General features: G+C 40.4%; 1 protein-coding gene across 6 annotated transcripts in view; it reads right to left on the bottom strand.

The window, feature by feature from the left end:
- Window positions 1–22,019, bottom strand: part of fancm (FA complementation group M) — a 175,144-nt gene that overhangs the window by 5,133 nt on the left and 147,992 nt on the right. For 4 of the 6 annotated variants that reach the window (XM_043697322.2, XM_043697327.2, XM_087989734.1 and 1 more), the window contains 4 exons: window positions 19,504–19,607; window positions 12,673–13,296; window positions 7,601–7,958; window positions 6,334–6,625 (listed from right to left, as the gene is read on the bottom strand). In XM_043697322.2, coding sequence (XP_043553257.2) covers window positions 6,334–6,625; window positions 7,601–7,958; window positions 12,673–13,296; window positions 19,504–19,607 — 1,378 coding nt within the window. Of the gene's footprint in view, window positions 1–6,333; window positions 6,626–7,600; window positions 7,959–9,866; window positions 12,478–12,672; window positions 13,297–19,503; window positions 19,608–22,019 lie in introns of those variants that run through there. The other 2 variants (XM_043697323.2, XM_087989733.1) reach the window with 2 other exon arrangements.

The raw sequence follows: 22,019 nt of genomic DNA, 5'->3' as shown, positions 1-22,019 counted from the left end.
GTACTAGTGGAGCTGCTAAAACGTACAAAAGTATTAATGTCAAAATCATGGAATTCACTCCCTAAGGGCATTGTACATCTACTTACAGCACATGGATTGCAGCTCACCTTCTCAAGGACAATTAAAGATGGGCCAGAATTATTTGGGTGTGATCATCGGAGGTACGGTTAGTAAGTTTGCAGATGACACCAAACCTGGAAGTGTAGTGGTTAGCGAACAAGTTAACTCAGAGACCAATGGGATCTTGATCAGATGGGCCAATGGACTGTAGAGTGGCAGATGGACTTTAATTTAAATAAATGTGAGGTGCTACATTCTAGAAAGGCAAATCAGAGCAGGGTATGTACACTTAATGGTAAGGTCCTGGGTAGTGTTGCTGAACAGAGAGACCTTGGAGTGCAGGTTCATAGTTCGTTGAAAGTGGAGTCACAGGTAGACAGGATAGTGAAGGCGGCATTTGTTATGGTTGCTTTTATTGGTCAGTGTATTAAGTATAGGAGTTGGAAGGTCATGTTGCAACTGCACAAGACATTAGTGAGGCCACTTTTGGAATACAATGTTCAATTTTGGTGTCCCTGCTATTGGAAGGATGTTGTGAAACCTGAAAGGGTTCAGAAAAGATTTACAAGGATGTTGCCAGGGTTGGAGTGTTTGATCTACAGAGAGTGTCTGAATAGGCTGGGACTATTTTCCCGGGAGTGTCAGAGGCTGAGAAGTGACCTTAAAGCAGTTTATGAAATCACAGGGCATGGACAGGGTGAACAGCCAAGGTCTTTTCCCTGGAATGGGGGAGTCCAAAACTACAGGGGATATGTTTAAAGTGAGAGGGGAAACATTTAAAAGGGACCTAAGGGGCAAATGTTTTTCGTAGAGGTTGGTGCATGTATGGAATGAGTTGCCTGAAGAAGTGGTGGATGCTGGGTACAATTGAAACACTTAAAAACCATCTGAATGAGTGTATGAATAGGAAGGATTTAGAGGGATATGGGCCAAATGGGACTAGATTTATTTACGGTATTTATCTTGGATAAGCACATGGATGATAGTAAATTACAAGGTATGAGATTGCTTTTCTTAGAGTAGGTCAGCGTAAACGAGTCTGACTGAATGCCATTTCCATGCCATACATTTCTATTCCTCTGTGACCTCTGGAGTAGGTGTAATTTGAACCCAAGTCACCTGGCTCAGGGGTATGAATATAGAACCTGTACTGTGCTGTACTGTTCTTCGGCCCTTGATGTTGTGCCAACCTTTTATCCTACTCTAAGATCAAAGCAACCTACATTCTCTTCAATTTACTATTATCCTTATGCTTATCCAAGAGTCACTAAAATGTCCCTAATATATCTGACTCTATTACCACTACTGGCAGTGCATTCCACGCACCCACCACTCTGTGTAAAGAATTAACCTCTGACATCTCCTCTAAACGTTCCTCCAATTGCCTTAAAATGATGCCCTCTTGTGATAGCCATTTCTGCTCTAGGGAAAAATCTCTGACTATTCACTTTATCTCTGCCTCTCATCATCTTGCACGCCTCTATCAAGTCACTTCTCATCCTTCTTCACTCCAGTGAGAAGAGCCTTAGCTCCCCCAACCTTTCTGGATAAGTCATGTCCTCCAGTCCAGACAGCATCTCAGTAAATCTTCTCTACACCCTCTCGACAACTTCCATAATCTTGCTACGATGAGGCGGCTAGAACTGAACACAGTATTCCAAGTGTGGTCTAACCAGTGCTCTGCATAACCCTGCAGCTCTTAGATTCAATCCCCCTGCTAATGAAAGCTAACACACCATACACCGTAACAACCTTATCAATCTTGGGTGGCAACTTTGTGGGATCTATGGACACGGACTCCCAAGATCTCTCTGTTCGTCCACACTGTCAAGAATCCTGCCTTGAACCCAGTTTTCTGCAACAGCCCTCCACACTATCCACCAGTCCACCAACCTTCAAAGAACATCGAACTTAGAAAGTTGTAGAGCAGTACAGGCTCTTTGGCCCTCGATGTTGTGCCTACTAACTCAACATCTTTCTGATAGAAAGGAGACCAGAATTACACACAATATTCCATTGGCCTAACCAATATCCTGTACAGCCGCAACATGACCTCCCAACTCCTGTACTCAATACTCTAACCAATAAATGAAAGCATACCAAACACCACCTTCACTATCCTACCTACCCGCGACACCACTTTCAAGGAGCTATGAACCTGCACTCCAAGATCGTGGGCGGCACGGTGGCACAGTGGTTAGCACTACTGCCTCACAGCGCCAGAGACCCGGGTTCAATTCTCACCTCAGGCGACTGACTGTGTGGATTTTGCACATTCTCCCAGTGTCTGCGTGGGTTTCCTCCGGGTGCTCCGGTTTCCTCCCACAGTCCAAAGATGTGCAGGTCAGGTGAATTGGCCATGCTAAATTGCCCGTAGTGTTAGGTAAGGGGTATATGTAGGGTTATGGGTGGGTTACGCTTCGGCGGGGCGGTGTGGATTGTTGGGCCGAAGGGCCTGTTTCCACACTGTAATGTAATGTAATGTAATGTAATGTAATGTAAAAGATCTCTCACTTATAAAAATCACAAAGAGTAGAGGTCCCAAAACAGATCCCTGCAAAACACCACTGGTCACTGTTCTTTAGACTGAATACTCTCCATTTACTACCACCCTCTGTTTACTATTGGCCAGCCAATTCTGCATCCAGGCAGCCAAATTTCCTTGTATCCCATGCCTCCTTACTTTCTAAATGAGCCTACCATGAGGAACCTTGTCAAACGCCTTGCTAAAATTGATGTACACCACATCCTTTGGTCTACCTTCATCAATGTGTTTTGTCACATCCTCAAAGATTTAAATTAGGCTTGAGAGGCATGACCTGCCCCCCACAAAGCCATGTTGACTACCTCTAATCAAACTATGGTTTGCCAAGTAATCATAAACCCTATCTCTCAGAATCCTCGCCAATAATTTGCCTACCACCGACATAAGGTTACCTCAGATTACAACGGGATCTTGATCAAAGGGGCCAATGGGCTGAGAAATGTCAGATGGAGTTTAATTTAGATAAATGGGAGGTGCTGCATTTTGGGAAATCTTAGCACTATTTATACACTTAATGGTAAGGTCCTAGGGAGTGTTGCTGAACAAAGAGATCTTGGAGTTCAGGTACATAGCTCCTTGTAAGTGGAGTCACAGGTAGATAGGATAGTGAAGGCGGTGTTTGGTATGCTTTCCCTTATTGGTCAGAGTATTGAGTACAGGTGTTGGAAGGTCATGTTGCAGCTGTACAGGACATTGTGTGCAGATCTGGCCTCCTTCCTATTGGAAAGATGTTGTGAAACTTGAAAGGGTTCAGAAAAGATTAGCAAGAATGTTGCCAGGGTTGGAGGATTTGAGCTATAGGGAGAGGCTGAACAGGCTGGGGCTGTTTTCCCTGGAGCGTCGGAGGCTGAGGGGTGACCTTATAGAGGTTACTAAAATCATGAGGGGCATGGATAGGATAAATAGACAAAGTCTTTTCCCTGAGGTCGGGGAGTTCAGAACTAGAGGGCATATGTTTAGGGTGAGAGGGGAAAGATATAAAAGAGACCTAAGGGGCAACTTTTTCACACAGAGGGTGGTAAGTGTATGGAATGAGCTGCCAGAGGAAGTGGTGGAGGCTCATACAATTGCAACATTTAAAAGGCATCTGGATGGGTATATGATTAGGAAGGGTTTGGAGGGATATGGGCCGGGTGCTGGCAGGTGGGACTAGATTGGGTTAGGATATCTGGTCGGCATGGAATGGTCTATTTCCGTGCCGTACATCACTGTGACTCTATGACTCTATAAGACAGACTGGTCTGTAATTCCCAGGAGTATCCCTATTCCCTTTCTTGAACAATGAAATTACATTTGCCACCCTCCAATCATCTGGCACTACTCCAGTGGACAGTGAGGATGCAAAGACCATCACCAAAGATGCAGCAATCTTTTTCCCTTGCTTCCCATACTAACCTTTGGGTTATCCTGTCTGGTCCAGGGGACTTATCTATTCTTATGTTTTTCAAAATTTTGAGCACATCCTCCTTCTTAACATTAACTTTTCGAGCATGTCAGCCTGTTTCACATTGTCCTCACAAACATCAAGGTCCCTTTCAGCAGTGAATAATGAAGCAAAGTTATTCATCAAGGTCCTCCCTGCCTCCTCCAAATCTAGTCACAAGTTCCCTCCACTATCCCTGATCGGCCCTATCCTCACTCTAGCCATCCTCTTGTTCCTCACAAGTGTAGAATGCCTTGAGATTTTTCTTAATCTGATTTATCTAAGCTTTCTCATGCCCCCTTCCAGCTCTAAGTCAATTCGTCAGTTCCTTCCTGGCTACCTTGTAGCTCTCTTGAGCCCCGTCTGATTCTTGCCTCCTCAACCTTAAGTAAGCTTCCTTCCTCCTCTTGACTAGATGTTTTACATCCCTTGTTCCCTAAGGTTCCTTCACCCTACCATCCCTTCCTTGCTTCAGTGAGACAAACCTGTCCAGCACTATCGGCAAGCACCCCCTAAACAACCTCCACATTTCTATCTTGCATTTTCCTGACAGCATTTCCCAATTTACGTGCCCCAGTTCCTGCCTAATAGCATTGTAAATACCCCACTCCCAGTTAAATACTTTCCCATACCATCATCTGCTTTCTCTGTCCATAACTATAGTAACGGTCAGGGAATTGTGATCACAGAGATCTGACACCTGACCTGGTTCGTTACCAAGCACCAAATCCAATATGGCCTCCCCTCTAGTCGGTCTATTTACATATTGAGTCAGGTGTGTCCAGGAAGAATTTCTGACAAAAAAATTGCTCCATCCAAACTATTTGAACTGAGGAGGTTCCAATTATATTAGGGAAGTTGAAGTCACCCATGACAAAAACCCTGTTACTTATGCATCTTTCCAAAATCTGCCTCCTAATCTGCTCCTCCTTGTCTCTGTTGCTATTGGGATGTCTGTAGAAAACTCCCAATAAAGTGACTGTCCTTTTCCTGTTTCTGACTTCCACCCATACTGACTCTGTAGACAAACCATCTCACTTCCGCCACCTCTTTTACCTCCCCTCCTATTCCTTTTGAAACATCTAAACCCTGGAACATTCAACAACCATTTCTGCCCCTGTGATATCCATGTATCCGTAATGGCCATAACATCATAGTTCCAAGTACTGATCAATGTTCTAAATTAATCATCCTTATTCTTGTTACTTCTTGCATTAAAATAGACACACCTAAACCCATCACACTGCACCACAAGAGCCCTGGTTAGTCACCATGCTCTTACCAGATCTTAGGGATATTCGCTCATTGGAGAGAAATGACTGGCGGTTGTTTAACCTGAGGGTCACCATATCTCCAGACCCTCATGGTAAACTCAGCCGGTATGGAGTGCTACCTACGCTTGGATGTTGCTCTGCATTGCAAAGAAGCCATCGAATCAAATGAACTAGATATGCAACTCCTTTATTGTATGAATTCACATTTATCTATTACTACCAATTTACAAATTATTTCTACAAATTAGAGTATCTTGTGTTGAAGTTCTCCTCAGTATTTGATTATACTCATCAAATATGCTATCAAACATAATTTTGGAATCAAACACTTCTTAAATTCATTCTTCTCCTGGTCTTTTAATTCCATATTCTCTGGTTTTGTTTGTTATTATGCAATCTGTTATTTTAGATGTTTTCAAAATCTAGATAAATTATATCTACGGTATCACTATATTCTCTCATTTTCCTCTTCAAAACATTTCTTCAGTAAAGACTGCCTCTTGAAATCAATGCTGGCCGTTTTGTATTTTCTGGATAGTTTTCTACTTTCTCCCTTGCTGGAAATTCTATTACCTTTCCTATCACCAATATTAACTTGACTGGACTATAATTCAGCAGACAGGTTCTGTCTTTCTTCTCAGATACAGGTCTTATGTTACCTACACACAAGTCCTCTGGCATAATACATTTCATCAACAAATTATTAAAACTATGTGTTGTCTTTGTTAACTATATCCAAGATTCTTTTTTAATGCAAGGATGTAAGCTGAAAAGGGAAGTTATCCTACAATTGTGATCATTTCATATTTCACCTCTATTTAAATTGCAGATATCTCATTTCTGTTTTCATTACCCAACACATGTTTACTTGCACTGTATCTCTGATAAATGCTGATACAAAGTACAGGTGATTAGTTAATATTTCTGCCATTTCTCAATTATTCATTCTCCTGTTTAGTTTCCATGCCAAGCTGCACATGGCAAAATAATGAAGCACAACAAAACCTGTCAAAATCAAGAGGTAAAATTACCTGTTGGCTACGTCTTTCACAGAGTTGAACCGATGACAGAGATTTAAAGCTGTTACATAACTGATGTCAGGAATGCTGAGGTAGAACTGTAAAACTTGTTGCCAGTAACCATGAACCTCCAGTGGGACAGTAATAGCTGCATTCTTCCTTTCTTCAACATGGGCAAGTTCAGCAATCAGACCTGCCGTTTCCTCCTGACTAGAGCTGAACAAGATTCGGATTCCAGCAACAGTCAAAGATGTTAACAACCCATCATAGTATCTGGTTCTCTGGAATATCCTAGCTATATCTCCTGTAGTTTATTGAAATATAGACAATTTAGCACAATTCACTTTTGCTTCAATGACAAATAATTCTTCAAAATAATTTTTAAGATTGACAAAGAATGTTTATCAATTTATTCATCTTTGAATGCAACTTCTAAAGGTGCACAATATTAATTAACCTTTTGTGGTAAAATAACATACTGTGCATCATAGCCAAACCAAAAATATTTGGCGTATAGTTACATACTATGTAATAAAATATCATTTAAGCACTTTAGAAAGAACACAACTTTCATCTTTAGTATTAGTAGAAGACAACAGTGAAAAGGTTACATCTGTGAATTAAAAACAATTAATTGTGTGCACGCTCATGTTCTTGAGTTGGTATATGGTTATGGCAAAAAAGACTCTACATCATAGTGTGGGAGGCAAGGATAAAAATAGCATCACAAATCAAACTGACTAATCACTTTTGCACCATACACTGTCAAAAGCCTAGGGAATGATGTAGAAATCTCAGCAGGTAAAACAATTTGATTTGATTTGACTCGCTACAGCTTTTAACCTCTGAGCCAGAAGATGTGGATTTAAGTCCCACCTGCTCCAGAGTTGTGTAATAACATCTCTGAACAGATAGATCAGAAAAATATTTACAGCATTTAACAATCAATTCATACATTCTCTCTACTGAAGGACACTTTAACAACCCATCTCCATTATACTTCTGAACAGCAGATTTCTAAAATGAGTGCCAAGATGAGCTACTTTCTCAAAGTCACAGTTGGCATGTTGCATTGTGTTTATTTAGAAAAAGGTGTTAGGGCAACAAAGTTGTATTCATGTCTTAAATATATTCATCCAAATAGAAAATGTTTTGATATGGCAATGGTAATTTACAATCTTTGAACGAGGATGATAAAATACTCATGAAAAAGGAAGCAAAACAATTTAGTTAAGAGGCATCTGAGAATCATAAAATAAAATTCATACGAGCTACCCACCTGGCTTCATTCCATCTTTCTCCACAATGATACACACACGTTCAAACATGGCCTGAAGATGCTGAATACGGTCTACAAGCTTACTTCGATTTGTACTGTTAGCAAACTCTGAAAAGGATTTCCTTTCTACAGACATCCGGCTGCTCACTATATAATCACATCCACTGAGATTACAAATCTCAACCTTGATGCCATGTTTAATGCGTAAACAGGAGACCAAGTTTGGCCCAGAGGAGATTTCACGACTGTCCACAAGAACCTTTAGTGGAACTGTTCCATGAGATACAGACTGTTGATTGCTGACCGGGATGTCTTTACATAGATTTTCATTTGGTCTTGAAAATGTGGCAGTTTCCATCTGTAATCAGAAATGAGTCTATTTACAGCATTAATGTTAGGTGAAAGAGGACATTCCTGCAGGGCTTATGCCTGAAACATCGATTCTCCTGCTCCTTGGATGCTGCCTGACCTGCTGTGCTTTTCCAGTACCACACACTCAGCATTAATGCTATCGGTGGTGGGTGTCTGGAAAGCATTGCCAGCAGAGGTGGTAGAGGCAGGCACAGTAGATTCATTTAAGATGCGTCTGGACAGATGCATGAGTAGGTGGGGAGCAGAGGGATGCTTAGGAACTGACCGACAGGTTTAGAAAGTACATTTGGATTGGCTCAGGCTTGGAGGGCCGAAGGGTCTGTTCCTGGGCTGTAAATTTTCTTTGTTCTCTTTATAACAGAAAGAGTATTTCTTCTAGCTGGGGTGTCTAGTACTGAGGATATAATCTCAGAATAAGTGCAAGCCATTTAGGACTGAAAACAGAAGGAATGTCTTCGCTTGGAGAGTGGCAAATCTTTACAATCCTATATTCCCGAAGACTGTAAATGCTGTACTACATTCAAATTGATAGATTTCTAAAACATAGATGACATCAAGGGATGCATGGAAAACACAGGAAAATAGTATTGAGATAGATGATCAAACTTGATCTAGAATGGCAGGACAAAGCACTAAATATTAAGTACAATAGATATAATAAATCAAATCAAATCCTAATGACATAATTTAGAACAAAAACCAAGGTCATGGCATTTACTAAATGTCACAATCCATTTCACATATTTAAACAAAGTGATTAAAATGGTTCACAAGCTAAACTAGAACTTTTACTGCAGAAGATGCAAAATATTTATCCTGCAATTTTTTTTTTTAAAACTGAACCAAAAAACTTCTGTTAAAATATTTGCTTCTGCTGAGAAACAATCTGAACACAATGGGACAACACAAATGGCTATCCAAATTATTAAATACTATGTCACATGGTAATACTTCTTCAATTTACTCTTTAGGTGGTCACTCAGAATCAAGAATTACTTGCTTTTACTCTGGTTTGCTGGGTTCTGAAGTGGCCTTTAAGTCCAATGAGTGATCTACAGACTGTTTTATGGAGAGGCAGGTGATGCTGGAAGCGTTAGGAATACAGTTTTGTTTGGAGGTTTCTGTGCTCCCTCCAAAATGTCAACGATGAGTTCTGTGGCATTCTTGAATTAACCTTCAATCAGTCACAAGACAGGACAGCCACAGGAATGCTTTGAAACAACTCTGAAGTATTTCCCATGTGTACTTGGGCATTCCCTAGGAAAGCAAAGTTCAGGGCAGAACAGCTACTTTGGAGGATTCATGTCAAGGATAGAAAAACGTCCCACCTAACAGAACGGATTTTGAATTCTAGCACCTTGATGTTGGACTACTTTTCTTGCCAATGGATTCGGAGGATCTTGTGAAGGTACCACTGACTATTTCTCCAGTGCTTTCTGGTGCCTGCTTATAACAAAATGACCCATATTTACTCTCACAAAATGAGGCAGAAAGAGGCAGCTTGCCTTAGAATTAGAACAAAAAATGGATGAAGGAAAATAAGCAAGACTAACGGTCTGTTCCAGCCTTTAATTAAAGAAACAACATCTTTAAACAAACTCACTCCAAGTCCATAAATTCACTATTCTAGACAGTTTCTGACTAAGAGCATACCGGCATACAAGCGACCAACTCGGACCTTCATTAATGAAAGGGTGATTATGTCACTAAAGGGATAAACACCAGGTGCAAGATATAACTTGCTGAAAATGTGTTGCTGGAAAAGCACAGCAGGTCAGGCAGCATCCAAGGACCTGAAGAAGGGCTCATGCCCAAAACGTCAATTCTCCTGCTCCTTGGATGCTGTCTGACCTGCTGCACTTTTCCAGCAACATATTTTCAGCTCTGATCTCCAGCATCTGCAGTCCTCACTTTCTCCTGAAAGATATAACTTATCGGCTCCCAAAGCAACTATCAGAATGACAGCTCAAGTTATCGTGTTCCTTTAAAGTTACTCAAAACAATCGGTTCCAGTTAAAGATTTTTTACAATAATAGGGGTAGGTTTCAACACAAAATACATGCATATAACCAATGTTTAAAATATATTAAAGAAAAAGCATTTAGACCAAGGTGTGAAGTTAACTCGCTGTAGGAAAATGACTTCTTTTACACCCTGAACAAAATAGATTGCTCGCAACCCATTAACCATAAACCGCTGACGTAGAAATAGTTGTATGACTTTAACACTTTATAACTAACTTTGTAACAGAAATCAATATTACAAATCTTACAGCAACTAGTTAAAACTAACTTTTGTATTTTCACACGAGGACATTAGGAAATATAAGATGAAAAACTGAATTCGATAAGAACAGTAGGAGATACAATAAATAAGGGAATTCAAACAGTCTCCACAGATAAAGCCAGAGTGTAACAATTACCTTTGGAATGCAAATGAATAGGATGCAAAGAAAAATCCTAAAGCCTAGAGATGATAGTGCCTGTTAAACACCATGAGATCATGAGAACCTGAGGCTGGCTATAGGGATGTCAATCACTGATTAGGTGTTTTACAGGATTGGGTGTATGGATTAGGAGGGAAGGGCTAGAACTACATTGTATGTGATCATTACAGTACAGAAATGTATAAAAATGCTGCACTTATTGCACACGTTAGAGTGTGTCACAAACCTCCCTTCCGAGGCTGGCCTCCGGGGAGGATCCTTTGGCCTTCTCCCTGCTTTAACCGGTTTCTGCATGAATAAACTTCTACTTGCCCTGAACACAGCGTGCCTCCTGAGTCTTCACACCCTGTCAGGGAAAAGGCTTCTAAAGTAGTTCAAATCTCTGAAGGATATAGGAAGTTGGAAATCACTCTACCCAGTAAACCAAACCTTGACTGACACGTTTCAAATCCCAATCCTCCCATACCTTTATCCCTCAGCTGGCTATAGGCACAGCTGATACAATGGCTCTCAAGAGTTGGAAAACGGTTTACATTTTCCAGGATCTCTCTGCTGATTTTCAGTCAATGGGAGAGGTGTTATGCTGTGGATGCAGATTGGCAAAGTTTTCTGGAAGTTTCATGAAATTTTTCATATGCTGCAGAAAGGGTGTCAACAGCTTCTGAGTGAGTGCACATACAAGTGTCATCACCATCATGAACCTAAATGATCCAATTTAGAGTAACTTTGGTTTTACATTGAAAAATCATATGTAGAAGATTTTTAAATCTTCTGTCTAAATTATCTCTATGGCTGTGGATAATTTGGTTTAGGGGAGGTGTAGTATTACAGCCTTATATGATTCCAGTCTTCACTGAGATAGGTTCTAAGATAGTTCTTTAGTAATCTTAGATCACCCATCCTGTTAGAGCCCTCGTTGATTTTTCACTATTTTCATTTTATTCTTTCATCAATTTTTAGTTTGGAACTGCGAACTGTGAGCTAAAGATGAATTTTAACACAAAATAAGTTAAAAAGAAAAACAAACCAAACAAGCTTTTGTTTACTCATGAGGTTTGGCCTGGAAGTTAATTGCAGATTGATTTCTGATCAAAAGTTCTGCAGATGTTTCATCACAAGGGAAGAGCATTGTTTTAAACAGATAGCAGAAGTGGCTATTAATGAGGACAGTGTCTGGGAATTGATTCCAGTAAGTCTGGAAAAGGCTTTATGCTTAAGCAGATAGCAGATGTTGAATGGTAACTGGGACCACATGGAGGAGGCGGTCAGTCAGTCAGGGAGCGGTCAGAGTTTGAATTGGATTTTTGACTGTGCTTTCTGAGAGAAGAAATCAGGCTCTTGATGCAAGAAGATGATTTGAAATCTCCTTGCCTAACCTCTCATGAGCAGCCCTTGAAAACTCAGCAAATAGAAAACAAATGCTTAAGTATTACTGCTTTTATCGGAGTGAAGTACAAAGGTGACTCTAATCAACTCCTTCAGAAAATCAACCAAGGTGACATTCTCTATGATTTGCGAAACAATGCATCATATAAACAATTTAAATCACCTTGCCAGTTTTGTTTTATTTATTCATCAACTATGTTTGCTTGGGTGTCTGTCCTTTGTGTAAATAGGCTTAAAAACAAACATTTTTGGTTTAAGGCATAGACCAATTAGTTTTTTTGTGTTTAATGTTACTTTGCTAAAGTTAATAAATTGCCAAGTCTTTTCTTTAAGATACAAACCTGTGTCTGAGATTGATTATTCATAGTGTCTAGGATTAATTACTCAAAAGTCTGCTAAGGAACCGAGATCAATTTTGAGTTCATTTGGAGTTTTAATTGAACACAGAGGTAGAAAGGCTGATATGGTTTGGCTGTCTGACTCCATGTTGTTCCATTTTAAATGAATCACGGTTGCTTTTCACAAATAAAACCACCCATACAATTAAAGAATGAGATGGAGGATAACAAAACTTTTAAGATTACAAAACATGAATATGCAAGTATAAAGGTTTAAAATCGATGGAATCTTTACCACCTGAAGTATCAAAGCTCAAAACACGTTGCAGTAGTTTCTGAAAAAAATGCACAGATTATTTTTTGAGAAACTTCGCTTTTTCCTTTTGTACACTTTTGTACATTGTTTCATAATAATTAGTCCTGCGTCATTATAACAGGTTTTAAACCAGATGTAATACTGAAATTTATCTTATTCACTGACACAGAATTATTGCCAGTATATCAGACACTAAACTACAATTGATACTTACAAAGTTAATGGAATGAAGTTTGCTCACTTGGCATTTATCTTGTCCTTTGCCTTGCATTGAGTTCAGCGCAATTTCGGAGGCAACAGCTGAACTATACCTTCTCAAATGTTTGTGCTGTATTTGAAAGTCTAATGCTTCAGACACCGAAGCCTGGAGACTGAAACGCAGGGCATTACTTCTATCCCCATCAACACACGCTGGTTGTTGTACAGCCATTTTTGGTGAACATTCACTGAAACAGTCACCTACTAACGTCAGGTTTGGAGAAAATGACGTATTTTGCTCTTCTATAGTCTGTTTACTTTTGTTGTTGTGTGCTAAATTCTTTCTTGGCAATTCATGGTTTACATTCACATCTTGTTCATCTTCACTGGAATCATTCAACAAAATTATCCGTCTGCCTTTCTTCTTTTTGGTCAAACCACGTTTACCACTTTTTATTTCAGCAATTTTTTCTCTTGTTCTGTTCCGAGTTGCATACTGTTTGTTTTTTTCAACGGGAGTATCATTCAAGAGATCAAAATTCACAATGTCATCATCACTTAACTCAGTTTGACTATCTGCTTCATCTTCCTCACGAACACAAAAGCTGTCTTCCATATAGGTCTCATCCTGTTCAGGAATCTATCAAAAAATTCAATATTAACAAACATCACCACAGAAATAAAACAAACATTCACATATTTGCAGTAGAAAACTTATAATTTATTTCAATCAACACAGGTGCCCTCACACTCCTGAGCAGGAGCTAATTTAAGTATATATAGCCTTGTTATCTATCCTGTCAACCAATAGTTTTTCAAGCTTAATTTTTGGTGAAATCTGTATGAGCCATTTTTATTCAAAGATGCATCCCACTGTTTAATGAACCAAATTCTTGGTTCTCTAACAAAGGTCTTAAGCATGAGCTAACCTGCCCAATTACCCAGTGTCTTTCTTCAGGAGTGTGTGGCATTGGTGGTGTTCAGAAAAACCAAACCATGGAGGTCTTTCTGTCGAGATTACTTCCTATTTCTCTTGGCAAAATTCTGTTTTCCCTCATAAGGACAATGAAAAGTTATTACTCCTCTGCTTCCTTTAAGCTTTCAGTCACAGAGGCAGTGGTGCTGGACGTCTTGAAACACATAAAAATGGATAAATCCCCAAGACCCGATTAGGTGCACGCATGAACTCTGTGGGAAACAAGGGAAGTGATTGCTGGGCCCCTTGCTGAGATATTTGGATCACCAATAGTTACAGGGGAGGCACAGGAAGACTGGAGGTTGGTTAACATAGTGCCACTATTTAAGAAAGATGGTAAGGAAAAGCCAGGGAACTATAGACCGGTGAGCCTGACATCAGTGGTGGGCAAGTTGTTGGAGGGAATCCTGAGGGACAAGATTTACATGTGTTTGGAAAGGCAAGGACTGATTCGGGATAGTCAGCATGGCTATGTGCATGGGAAATCAGGACTCATGAACTTGATTGAGTTTTCTGAAGAAGTAACAAAGAGGTTTAATGACAGCAGAGCAGTAGATGTGATCTCTATAGACTTCAGAGACACATTCAACAAGGTTTCCCATGGAAGACTGGTTAGCAAGGTTAGATCTCATGGAATACAGGCAGAATTAACCATTTGGATACAGAACTGGTTCGAAGGGAGAAGACAGAGGGCGGTGATGGAGGGTTGCTTTTCAGACTGGAGGCCTGTGAACTGTGGTGCACCACAAGGATCAGTGCTGGTTCCACTGCTTTTTGTCATTTATATAAATGATTTGGATGTGAACATATGAGGTATAATTAATATGTTTGCAAATGACCCCAAAATTGGAGGTGTAGTGAACAGTGAAGAAGGTTTCCTCAGAGTACAATGGGATCTTGAACAGATGGGCCAATGGGCAGAGAAGCGGCAGATGGAGTTTAAATTACATAAATGCGAGGTGCTGCACTTTGGAAAAGCAAATCAGAGCAGGATTTATAAAATTGATGGTAAGGTCCTGGAGAGTGTTGCTGAACAAACACATCTTGGAGTCCAGGTTCATAGTTCCTTGAAAGTCGTGTCACAGGTAGATAGGATTGTGAAGGCAGTGTTTGGTATGTTTTCCTTTATTGGTCAGAGCATTGAGCATAGGAGTTGGGAGATTATGTTACTGCTATACAGGACAATGGTTAGGCCACTTTTGGAATATTGGATACAATTCTGGTCTCCTATCGGAAGGATGTTGTGAAACTTGAAAGGGTTCAGAAAAGATTTACAAGGATGGTGCCATGGTTGGATGATTTGAGCTATAGTGAGAGGCTGAATAGGCTGGGGCTGTTCTCTCTGGAGCGTCAGAGGTTGAGCGGTGACCTTATAGAGGTTTATAAAATCATGAGGGGCATGGATAGGAGAAATAGACAAGGTCTTTTCCCTGGGTGAGGCAGTCCAGAATGAGAGGGCGTAGGCTTAGGGTGAGAAGGGAAAGATATAAAAGGGACCTAAATGACAACTGTTTCACACAGAGTGTGCGTGTATGGAATGAGCTGCCAGAGAAAGTGGTGGAGGCTGGTACAATTACAGCATTTAAAAGGCATTTGGAGGGTATATGACTAGGAAGGGTTTAAAAGGATATGGGCCAAGTGCTGGCAAATAGGACTAGATCAGGTTAGGAGATCTGGACGGCATGGATGAATATACTACCAGAAGGGAATATACTACTTGGGTCCAGTTTGCACAGAATTCTACTTGTAAGTCAAGCAGTTGAACAAGACAATATCCCAGTTGTCCCAAATGCTGCCTCAGAGTGTGACACTTATTTGCCCATCTTAGTGGCTCTTAAATCTCCCAATTATCTGTCTGTGGGAGAAAACGTGTTAAAGAGCATCAAAGAAGGATTGCATCTGCCCCATTATTCAGCTCCAATTTCCAGCTCTCGTTCTAACAGTATTCCACCAAAGCTATCAGAATCACCTCTTGTCCTCGGCTTCCCAGTGATTTTCTCAAATATAGCTTGTCTATTTAAAAAATCTCAATCCAAGTTAGGGTATGGTAACACCAATTTGATAGGGTGTAATTTTCTTCGTACAATATTGAGCTCTCAAAATCATAAGAAGGTTATGAATATTCATTTTCCTACACTAAAGGATTAAGAAAAGCATAGCTTGACTCTCAGCTTTTTTCCTGTTCGGGAGCAGCGGGAGACAGAACAGAGGTGACATTGGAAACCATGAGGTTGCCGGGAAGGTAAGAACTTAGCATATATTTGGGCAGCGGCTCAACCCAAGATACTACACGTGTAGTATCACCCACCACCACCACCCCATTCTAAAAGGGGAGGGTGAACAGCCGGTTGTCATGGTGCATATAGGCACCAGTGATATAAGAAAAAAACGATATGAGGTCCTGAAAGCAGAATTCAGGGAGCTAGGAGAGAAGTTAAAGAGGAAGACCTCAAAAGGTAGTGATCTCAGGATTAGGGTAGAAATGAAAGAATAGGCAGGATGAACATTTGGCTTGAAGGATGGTGTAGGAGGGAGGGGTGCAGATTTGTGGGATATTGGGACCAGTTTCTGGAGAAAGTGGGACTATTACAAATTGGATGGTCTACGCCTGAACCAGACTGGAACTAATGTCCTTGGGGGAGTTTTTGCTACTGCCGTTGGGAGGTTTTGAAATAATGTGGCAGTGGGCTGGGAACTGGAAGAGAAGACTAGTAGACAGTGAGGTGGGAACTAGAGACTGTATGGATCATGAAGTTAGCATTACCAAGGGGAAGAGCAGGCAGAGAACAGATAAACGCAAAAGAACTGCCGGCCTGAAGTGCAGATGGGTAAGGCAGATGAACTTAGGGCTTGGATTGGTGCCTGGGAGCATGGCATTATTGCAATCACAGAGACTTGGTTGAAGGAAGGGCATGATTGGCAACTAAATGTTCCAGGATATAGATTCTTCAGACAGGACAGGGAGGGAAGTAAAAGTGGGGGGAGGAGTTGCATTGCTGGTCAGGGATGATATCATGGCTGTGCTGAGGGGGCCACTGTTGAGGGCTTGAGGCATTTTGGGTAGAACGGAGAAATAAGAAGGGTACAGTTACATTGTTGTGGCTGTATTACAGGCCGGCCAACAGTGAGCATGAGGTAGAAGAACAAATAGGTAAACATATTGAGGAAAGATGTAGAGTCAACAGGGTGGTGGTGATGGGAGATATTAATTTTACCAACATTGACTGGGATACACTTAGTGTCAGAGGTCTGGATGGGGCAGAATTTGTAAGGAGCATCTAGGAAAGGTTTCTAGAACAGTATGTCAATAGTCTGACGAAGGAAGGGGCCATATTGGACCTGGTGTTGGGGAATGAGCCAGGCCAGGTGGTAGAAGTTGCACTGGGAGATTTCTTGGATAATAGGGACCATAATTCTACACGTTTTAGAATACTCGTAGATAAAGATTAGAGTGATCCTAAGGCAAGAGTACTAAACTGGGCCAAGGCCAATTATATCAAAATTCGGCAGGTGTTGGGAAATGTGGATTGGGAGCAGCTATTTGAAGAGAAGTCCACATTTGATATGTGGGAGGCTTTCCAAGAAAGATTAACGATAGTGTAGGATAGGCATGTCCCTTTGAAAACAAGGGATAGGAAAGGCAAGATTCGTGAACAGTGGATGACAGGAGAAATCGTGCAACTAGCCAAGAGGAAAACAGAAGTGTATATAAGGACCAGATAGCTAAGAACTGAATGGGCTTTGGAGGAATATCGGGAGAGTAGGACCAATTTTAAATGAGGAATCAAGTGGGTTAAAAGGGGTCATGAAATAACTTTAGCGAGCAGAATTAAAGAGAATTCCAAGGTTTTTTTATTCATATATGAGAAGCAAGAGGGTAAATAGAGAAAGGGTTGCTCCACTAAAGGATAAGGAAGGAAGGTTGTGTGTGAACCTGAGAAAATGGATGAGATTCTCAATGATTACTTTGCATCAGTGTTCACTGATGAGAGGGACATGATGAATGTTGAGATTAGAGATAGAAATTTGTTTACTCTGGATCACGTTAACATGAGGAGGGAAGATGTGTTGGGTAAGCTAAAGGATATTAAGGTGGACAAATCCTCAGGACCGGACGGGATCTATCCCAGGTTGCTGAGGGAGGTGAGAGAGTAAATAGCTGGAGCCCTGACAGATATCTTTGTAGCATCCTTAAACACAGATGAAGTGCCGGAGGACTGGAGGGTTGCTCATGTTGTCCCCCTATACAAGGAGGGTAGTAGGGATATTCCAGGTAACTACAGACCAGTGAGCCTGACATCAGTGGTGGGAAAGTTGCTGGAGAAGGTACTGAGGAATAAAATCTATTTATATTTGGAAAAGAATGGACTTATCAGTGAAACGCAACATGGTTTTGTGCGGGGGGAGATCGTGCTTTACCAACTTAATAGACATCTTTGAGGAAGTGACCAAGTTGATAGATGAAGAAAGGGCTGTAGATGTCATACACATGTACTTTAGTAAGGCGTTTGATAAGGTTCCCTATAGTAAACTAATAAAGTGAAGTCACATGGTGTGCAGGGTGTTCTAGCTAGGTGGATAAAGAACTGGTTGAGCAACAGGAGACAAGAGTAGTAGTTGACGGGAGTTTCTCGAAATGGAGAAAGGTGACTCGTGGTGTTCCACAGTGGTCAGTGTTGGTGCTACTGTTGTTTGTCATATACATAAATGATCTGGAAGAGGGCATTGTTGGTCTGATCAGTACGTTTGCAGATGACACAAAGATTGGTGGAGTAGCAGAAAGCATAGGGGACTGTCAAAGAATACAGGAGGCTATAGATAGACTGGAGAGTTGGGCAAAAGTTTGGGCAGAGAAGTGGCAGATGGAGTTCAATACAGGCAAATGTGAGGTGATGCATTTTGGGAAGTCTAGAGTGAACTATACTGGAAGCGAAAAAGTTGATGAGCAGAGAGATCTAGGAGTTCAGGTCCATTGTACCCCGAAGGTGGCTGTACAGGTGGGCAGTGTGGTCACGAAGGCATATGGTATGCTTGCCTCATCAGACAGGGGTATTGAGTATAAGAGCTGGCATGTCAAGTTAAAATTGTACAAGACTATGGTTTGACCGCATTTAGAATACTGTGTACAGTTCTGGTTGCCACACTACCAAAAGAATATGGATACTTTGGAGAGTGCGCAGAGAAGGTTTACGAGGATGTTGCCTGGTTTGGAAGGTGCTAACTATGAAGAGAGGTTGAGTAGGTTAGGATTGTTTTCATAGAAAACAAGAAAATGAGGGGAGGTCCTGACTGAGGTCTACACACTCATGAAGGGTATAGACCAGGTGGATAGAGATAAGCTTTTTCCCAGGGTGAGGGATTCAATAATGAGAGGTCACGCATCCAAGGTGAGAGGTAAAACGTTTAAGGGGGATACACGCAGCAAGTACTTTACACAAAGGGTGGTAGGTACCTGGAATGCGTTGCCAGCAGAGGGGGGTAGAGGCAGGCACGGTAGATTCATATAAGGTGCATCTGGACAGATGCAGAGGGATACAGATGCTTAGGAATTGAATGATAAGTTTAGACAGTGGATTTGGATTGGCTCAGGCTTGGAGGGCAAAAGGGCCTGTTCCTTGGATGTAAAGTTTTTTGTTCTTTGACACAGCTTGTAAATATTGCATATTTACTGACACATAGGGACACACACTCACATGACCATTAGTGTGAATAACCTAATGGCCTTGGATTAATGAAATCAGAAAGACATTTTGTAGGACTTTTAATTAGCATAATGTCCATGAAGTCCCTGTAAATTTACATAAAGTAAAATTTCAAACCAGATAGAAAAACAAGATATGATTTAACAAAATCTAAACAGATAGATCTTACCTGTGAAAATATGGTCATTTCATTTTTACTAAAGACCATTTTTTTCTTATTGTAGATATTTGGACTACGGACAGACTTCAGATAAATTTCTTGCATGTCACTGTCTGGAGAAAAATTACAAAGAGATCATTAGATTTTAACATAATAAAGGTGTTAATGGCTTTCGTTCAAGCACCAACTTATAAAATTAACTAGCTGTATAATTTGGAAAATTCAAATATTATGAATATCAAAGCAAGGACACAAATTACCAAAACGCATAGTGGAACATCAGTTTCTCCCAAGTAAACCTTATCTTAATTTGATTAGAAGCTGATTTTACCCATTTCACATCAGAATTGTCAGTCAGTCTGGATCCAGTTAGATTGTGAATAATGATATCGCGGACAAATATAAAGAGAGACTTCACAATGGATTTTAAATGCAAATACTTGGCTCCAAAAATAAATAACCTATGAACAAAATCATTTCTCAGAAATAACATTAGTGTTGAATTCCTCAATTTTGCCAATGGTTTAATAGCAGATCAAAACAAGTCAGCTTCCCCTCCTCTGCCAACAGTTTGGACTGCCATTAAACTTTACAATGCATGTTAATTAATGCTGTCAATAGTACTTCACTTCAATGTGGTCCCAAATAATAAGACCATCATTGTAAATGAATATTATACACATCTTATTTAAAGGCTCCAATACCCAATATTAAAACAATATAGAAAAGAATCATGGAAAATATAGCGCAGGAGTCAGCAATTTGTTCCATCAAGTCTGCACTGACACTTGCAAAGTTCCAACGAAATACTGTATGCTCTTATATTGGGGCATATTATCAAGGAACAAGAGAGGATCAATTATCCATTGAGTTAGCTCTGCCATTTAATAAGATCATTAATTACTCTGATTGTCACTTCAAATTCCCATATTTCAGTCTACCCATAAGAATATATCTATGGTTGGCCTTAAAAACATTCAAGGACTCTGTTTCCATCACCTTTTCAGAAAGCGTTCCAAAGACTCACGACTGACAGAAAAAAGTATTTTGCAACATTTTGGTTTTAAATTGGTGACCTCTTATTTTAAAAGGAAAGGAAACAGCTCAAGATCTAAGGCTTCAATGAAATATCCTTTTCTTCTAAATTCAGCTAATACAAGCCCAGCTTATCCAACCACAGTTTCTATGTTTCCTTGCTAAACAGCCTGCCTAGTCGAGATATAAATCTAGTCAACTTTCTCTGAACTGCTTCAAACTCATTCACATCCTTCCTTAAATAAGGATGGCCAATACTGTTCACAGGTCTCTACGTCTCACTCATGTCCTTCATAACTGAAATATAACTTTTTACTTAATTTTCCTTACTATGAACCTATTCACATTATCCAGTTCAGCACTCATCCCCTCTTTATGGCCCTTATTTAAAATGTAAAAAAAAATAGTCTCAGACCAACTTTCCCTTCCCTCAAACAGGTTATAAAATCCAATCATAGTACATTCACTACTACTTAAGTGTGCCTTCCCTATGAAATCATTCATTAATGCTATCTCTTTGCACTATATAAGGTCTACTCTTGGGTCAGCACCAGAATCTAGTGTGCAAAGAAACTATCCCAAAAACTTTTTAAAGTTCCTTATCTATGCTACTTTTGCCAATCTGTCATTTCTATTCTACATGCCGATCAAAAACTCACTAAAAATAATAACATTCTATTAGCTTTCTTATTAACTTGCTGTACCCACATATTAACATTAGCCTAACTGATTACCTGCTGCATCTATGTGCTAACTTTCTGTATTTAGTGTACAAATACACAGTCTCTTTTGTGATGCAGATTTCTGCAATTTTTCTGTATTTCAATAATTTGTTCTCCCTTCCAAAATGAACTTTACATTCTCCGCCCCCCCCCCACATTATACTCCAAATAATCTAGTTACGTGCCTTTCCACTTATTTTTACACCATCTGCAAATTTGGCCTCAGTACATTTATTTCTTTTCACCAAGTTATTAACAAGTGCGTATTTAATATATATTATTGTAAACAGCTGCGGTCCAACATTGCTTGATACTATTAAAGACAAAGCAACCTACTTGATTGGCACATCAACAAACAACCATTCCCTCCAACCATGAACTATCTATAAGGTGCACTGCAAAAATTCACCAAAGATCATTAGACTGTACCTTTCAAAACCACAACCATGTCGAAGGATAAGGGCAGAAGAAAAATGGGAACAGCACCACCTACAAATTCTCCTCCAAGCCACTCACCATCCTGACTTGGAAATATAGGAGAAAGTGAGGGTTGCAGATGCTGGAGATCAGAGTCGAGAGTGTGGTGCTGGAAAAGCACAGCTGGTCAGGCAGCATCCGAGGAGGAGAGTTGACGTTTCGAGCGTGAGCCCTTCATCAGGAATCGTGATGAGCTCTTCATCAGGAACTGAGACTCTTCTGACTTAGAAATATGACAGCATTACTTTCATGTCACTGTGTGGAAACTCCAGAATTCTCTCCCTAACAACT

Source organism: Chiloscyllium plagiosum, unplaced genomic scaffold (genome assembly GCF_037043375.1).
Source record: "Chiloscyllium plagiosum isolate Xiang-an unplaced genomic scaffold, Cpla_swu_hap1 HiC_scaffold_8, whole genome shotgun sequence".
Taxonomy (NCBI): Eukaryota; Metazoa; Chordata; class Chondrichthyes; order Orectolobiformes; family Hemiscylliidae; genus Chiloscyllium; species Chiloscyllium plagiosum.
This window is presented reverse-complemented; position numbering and strand designations above follow the sequence as displayed.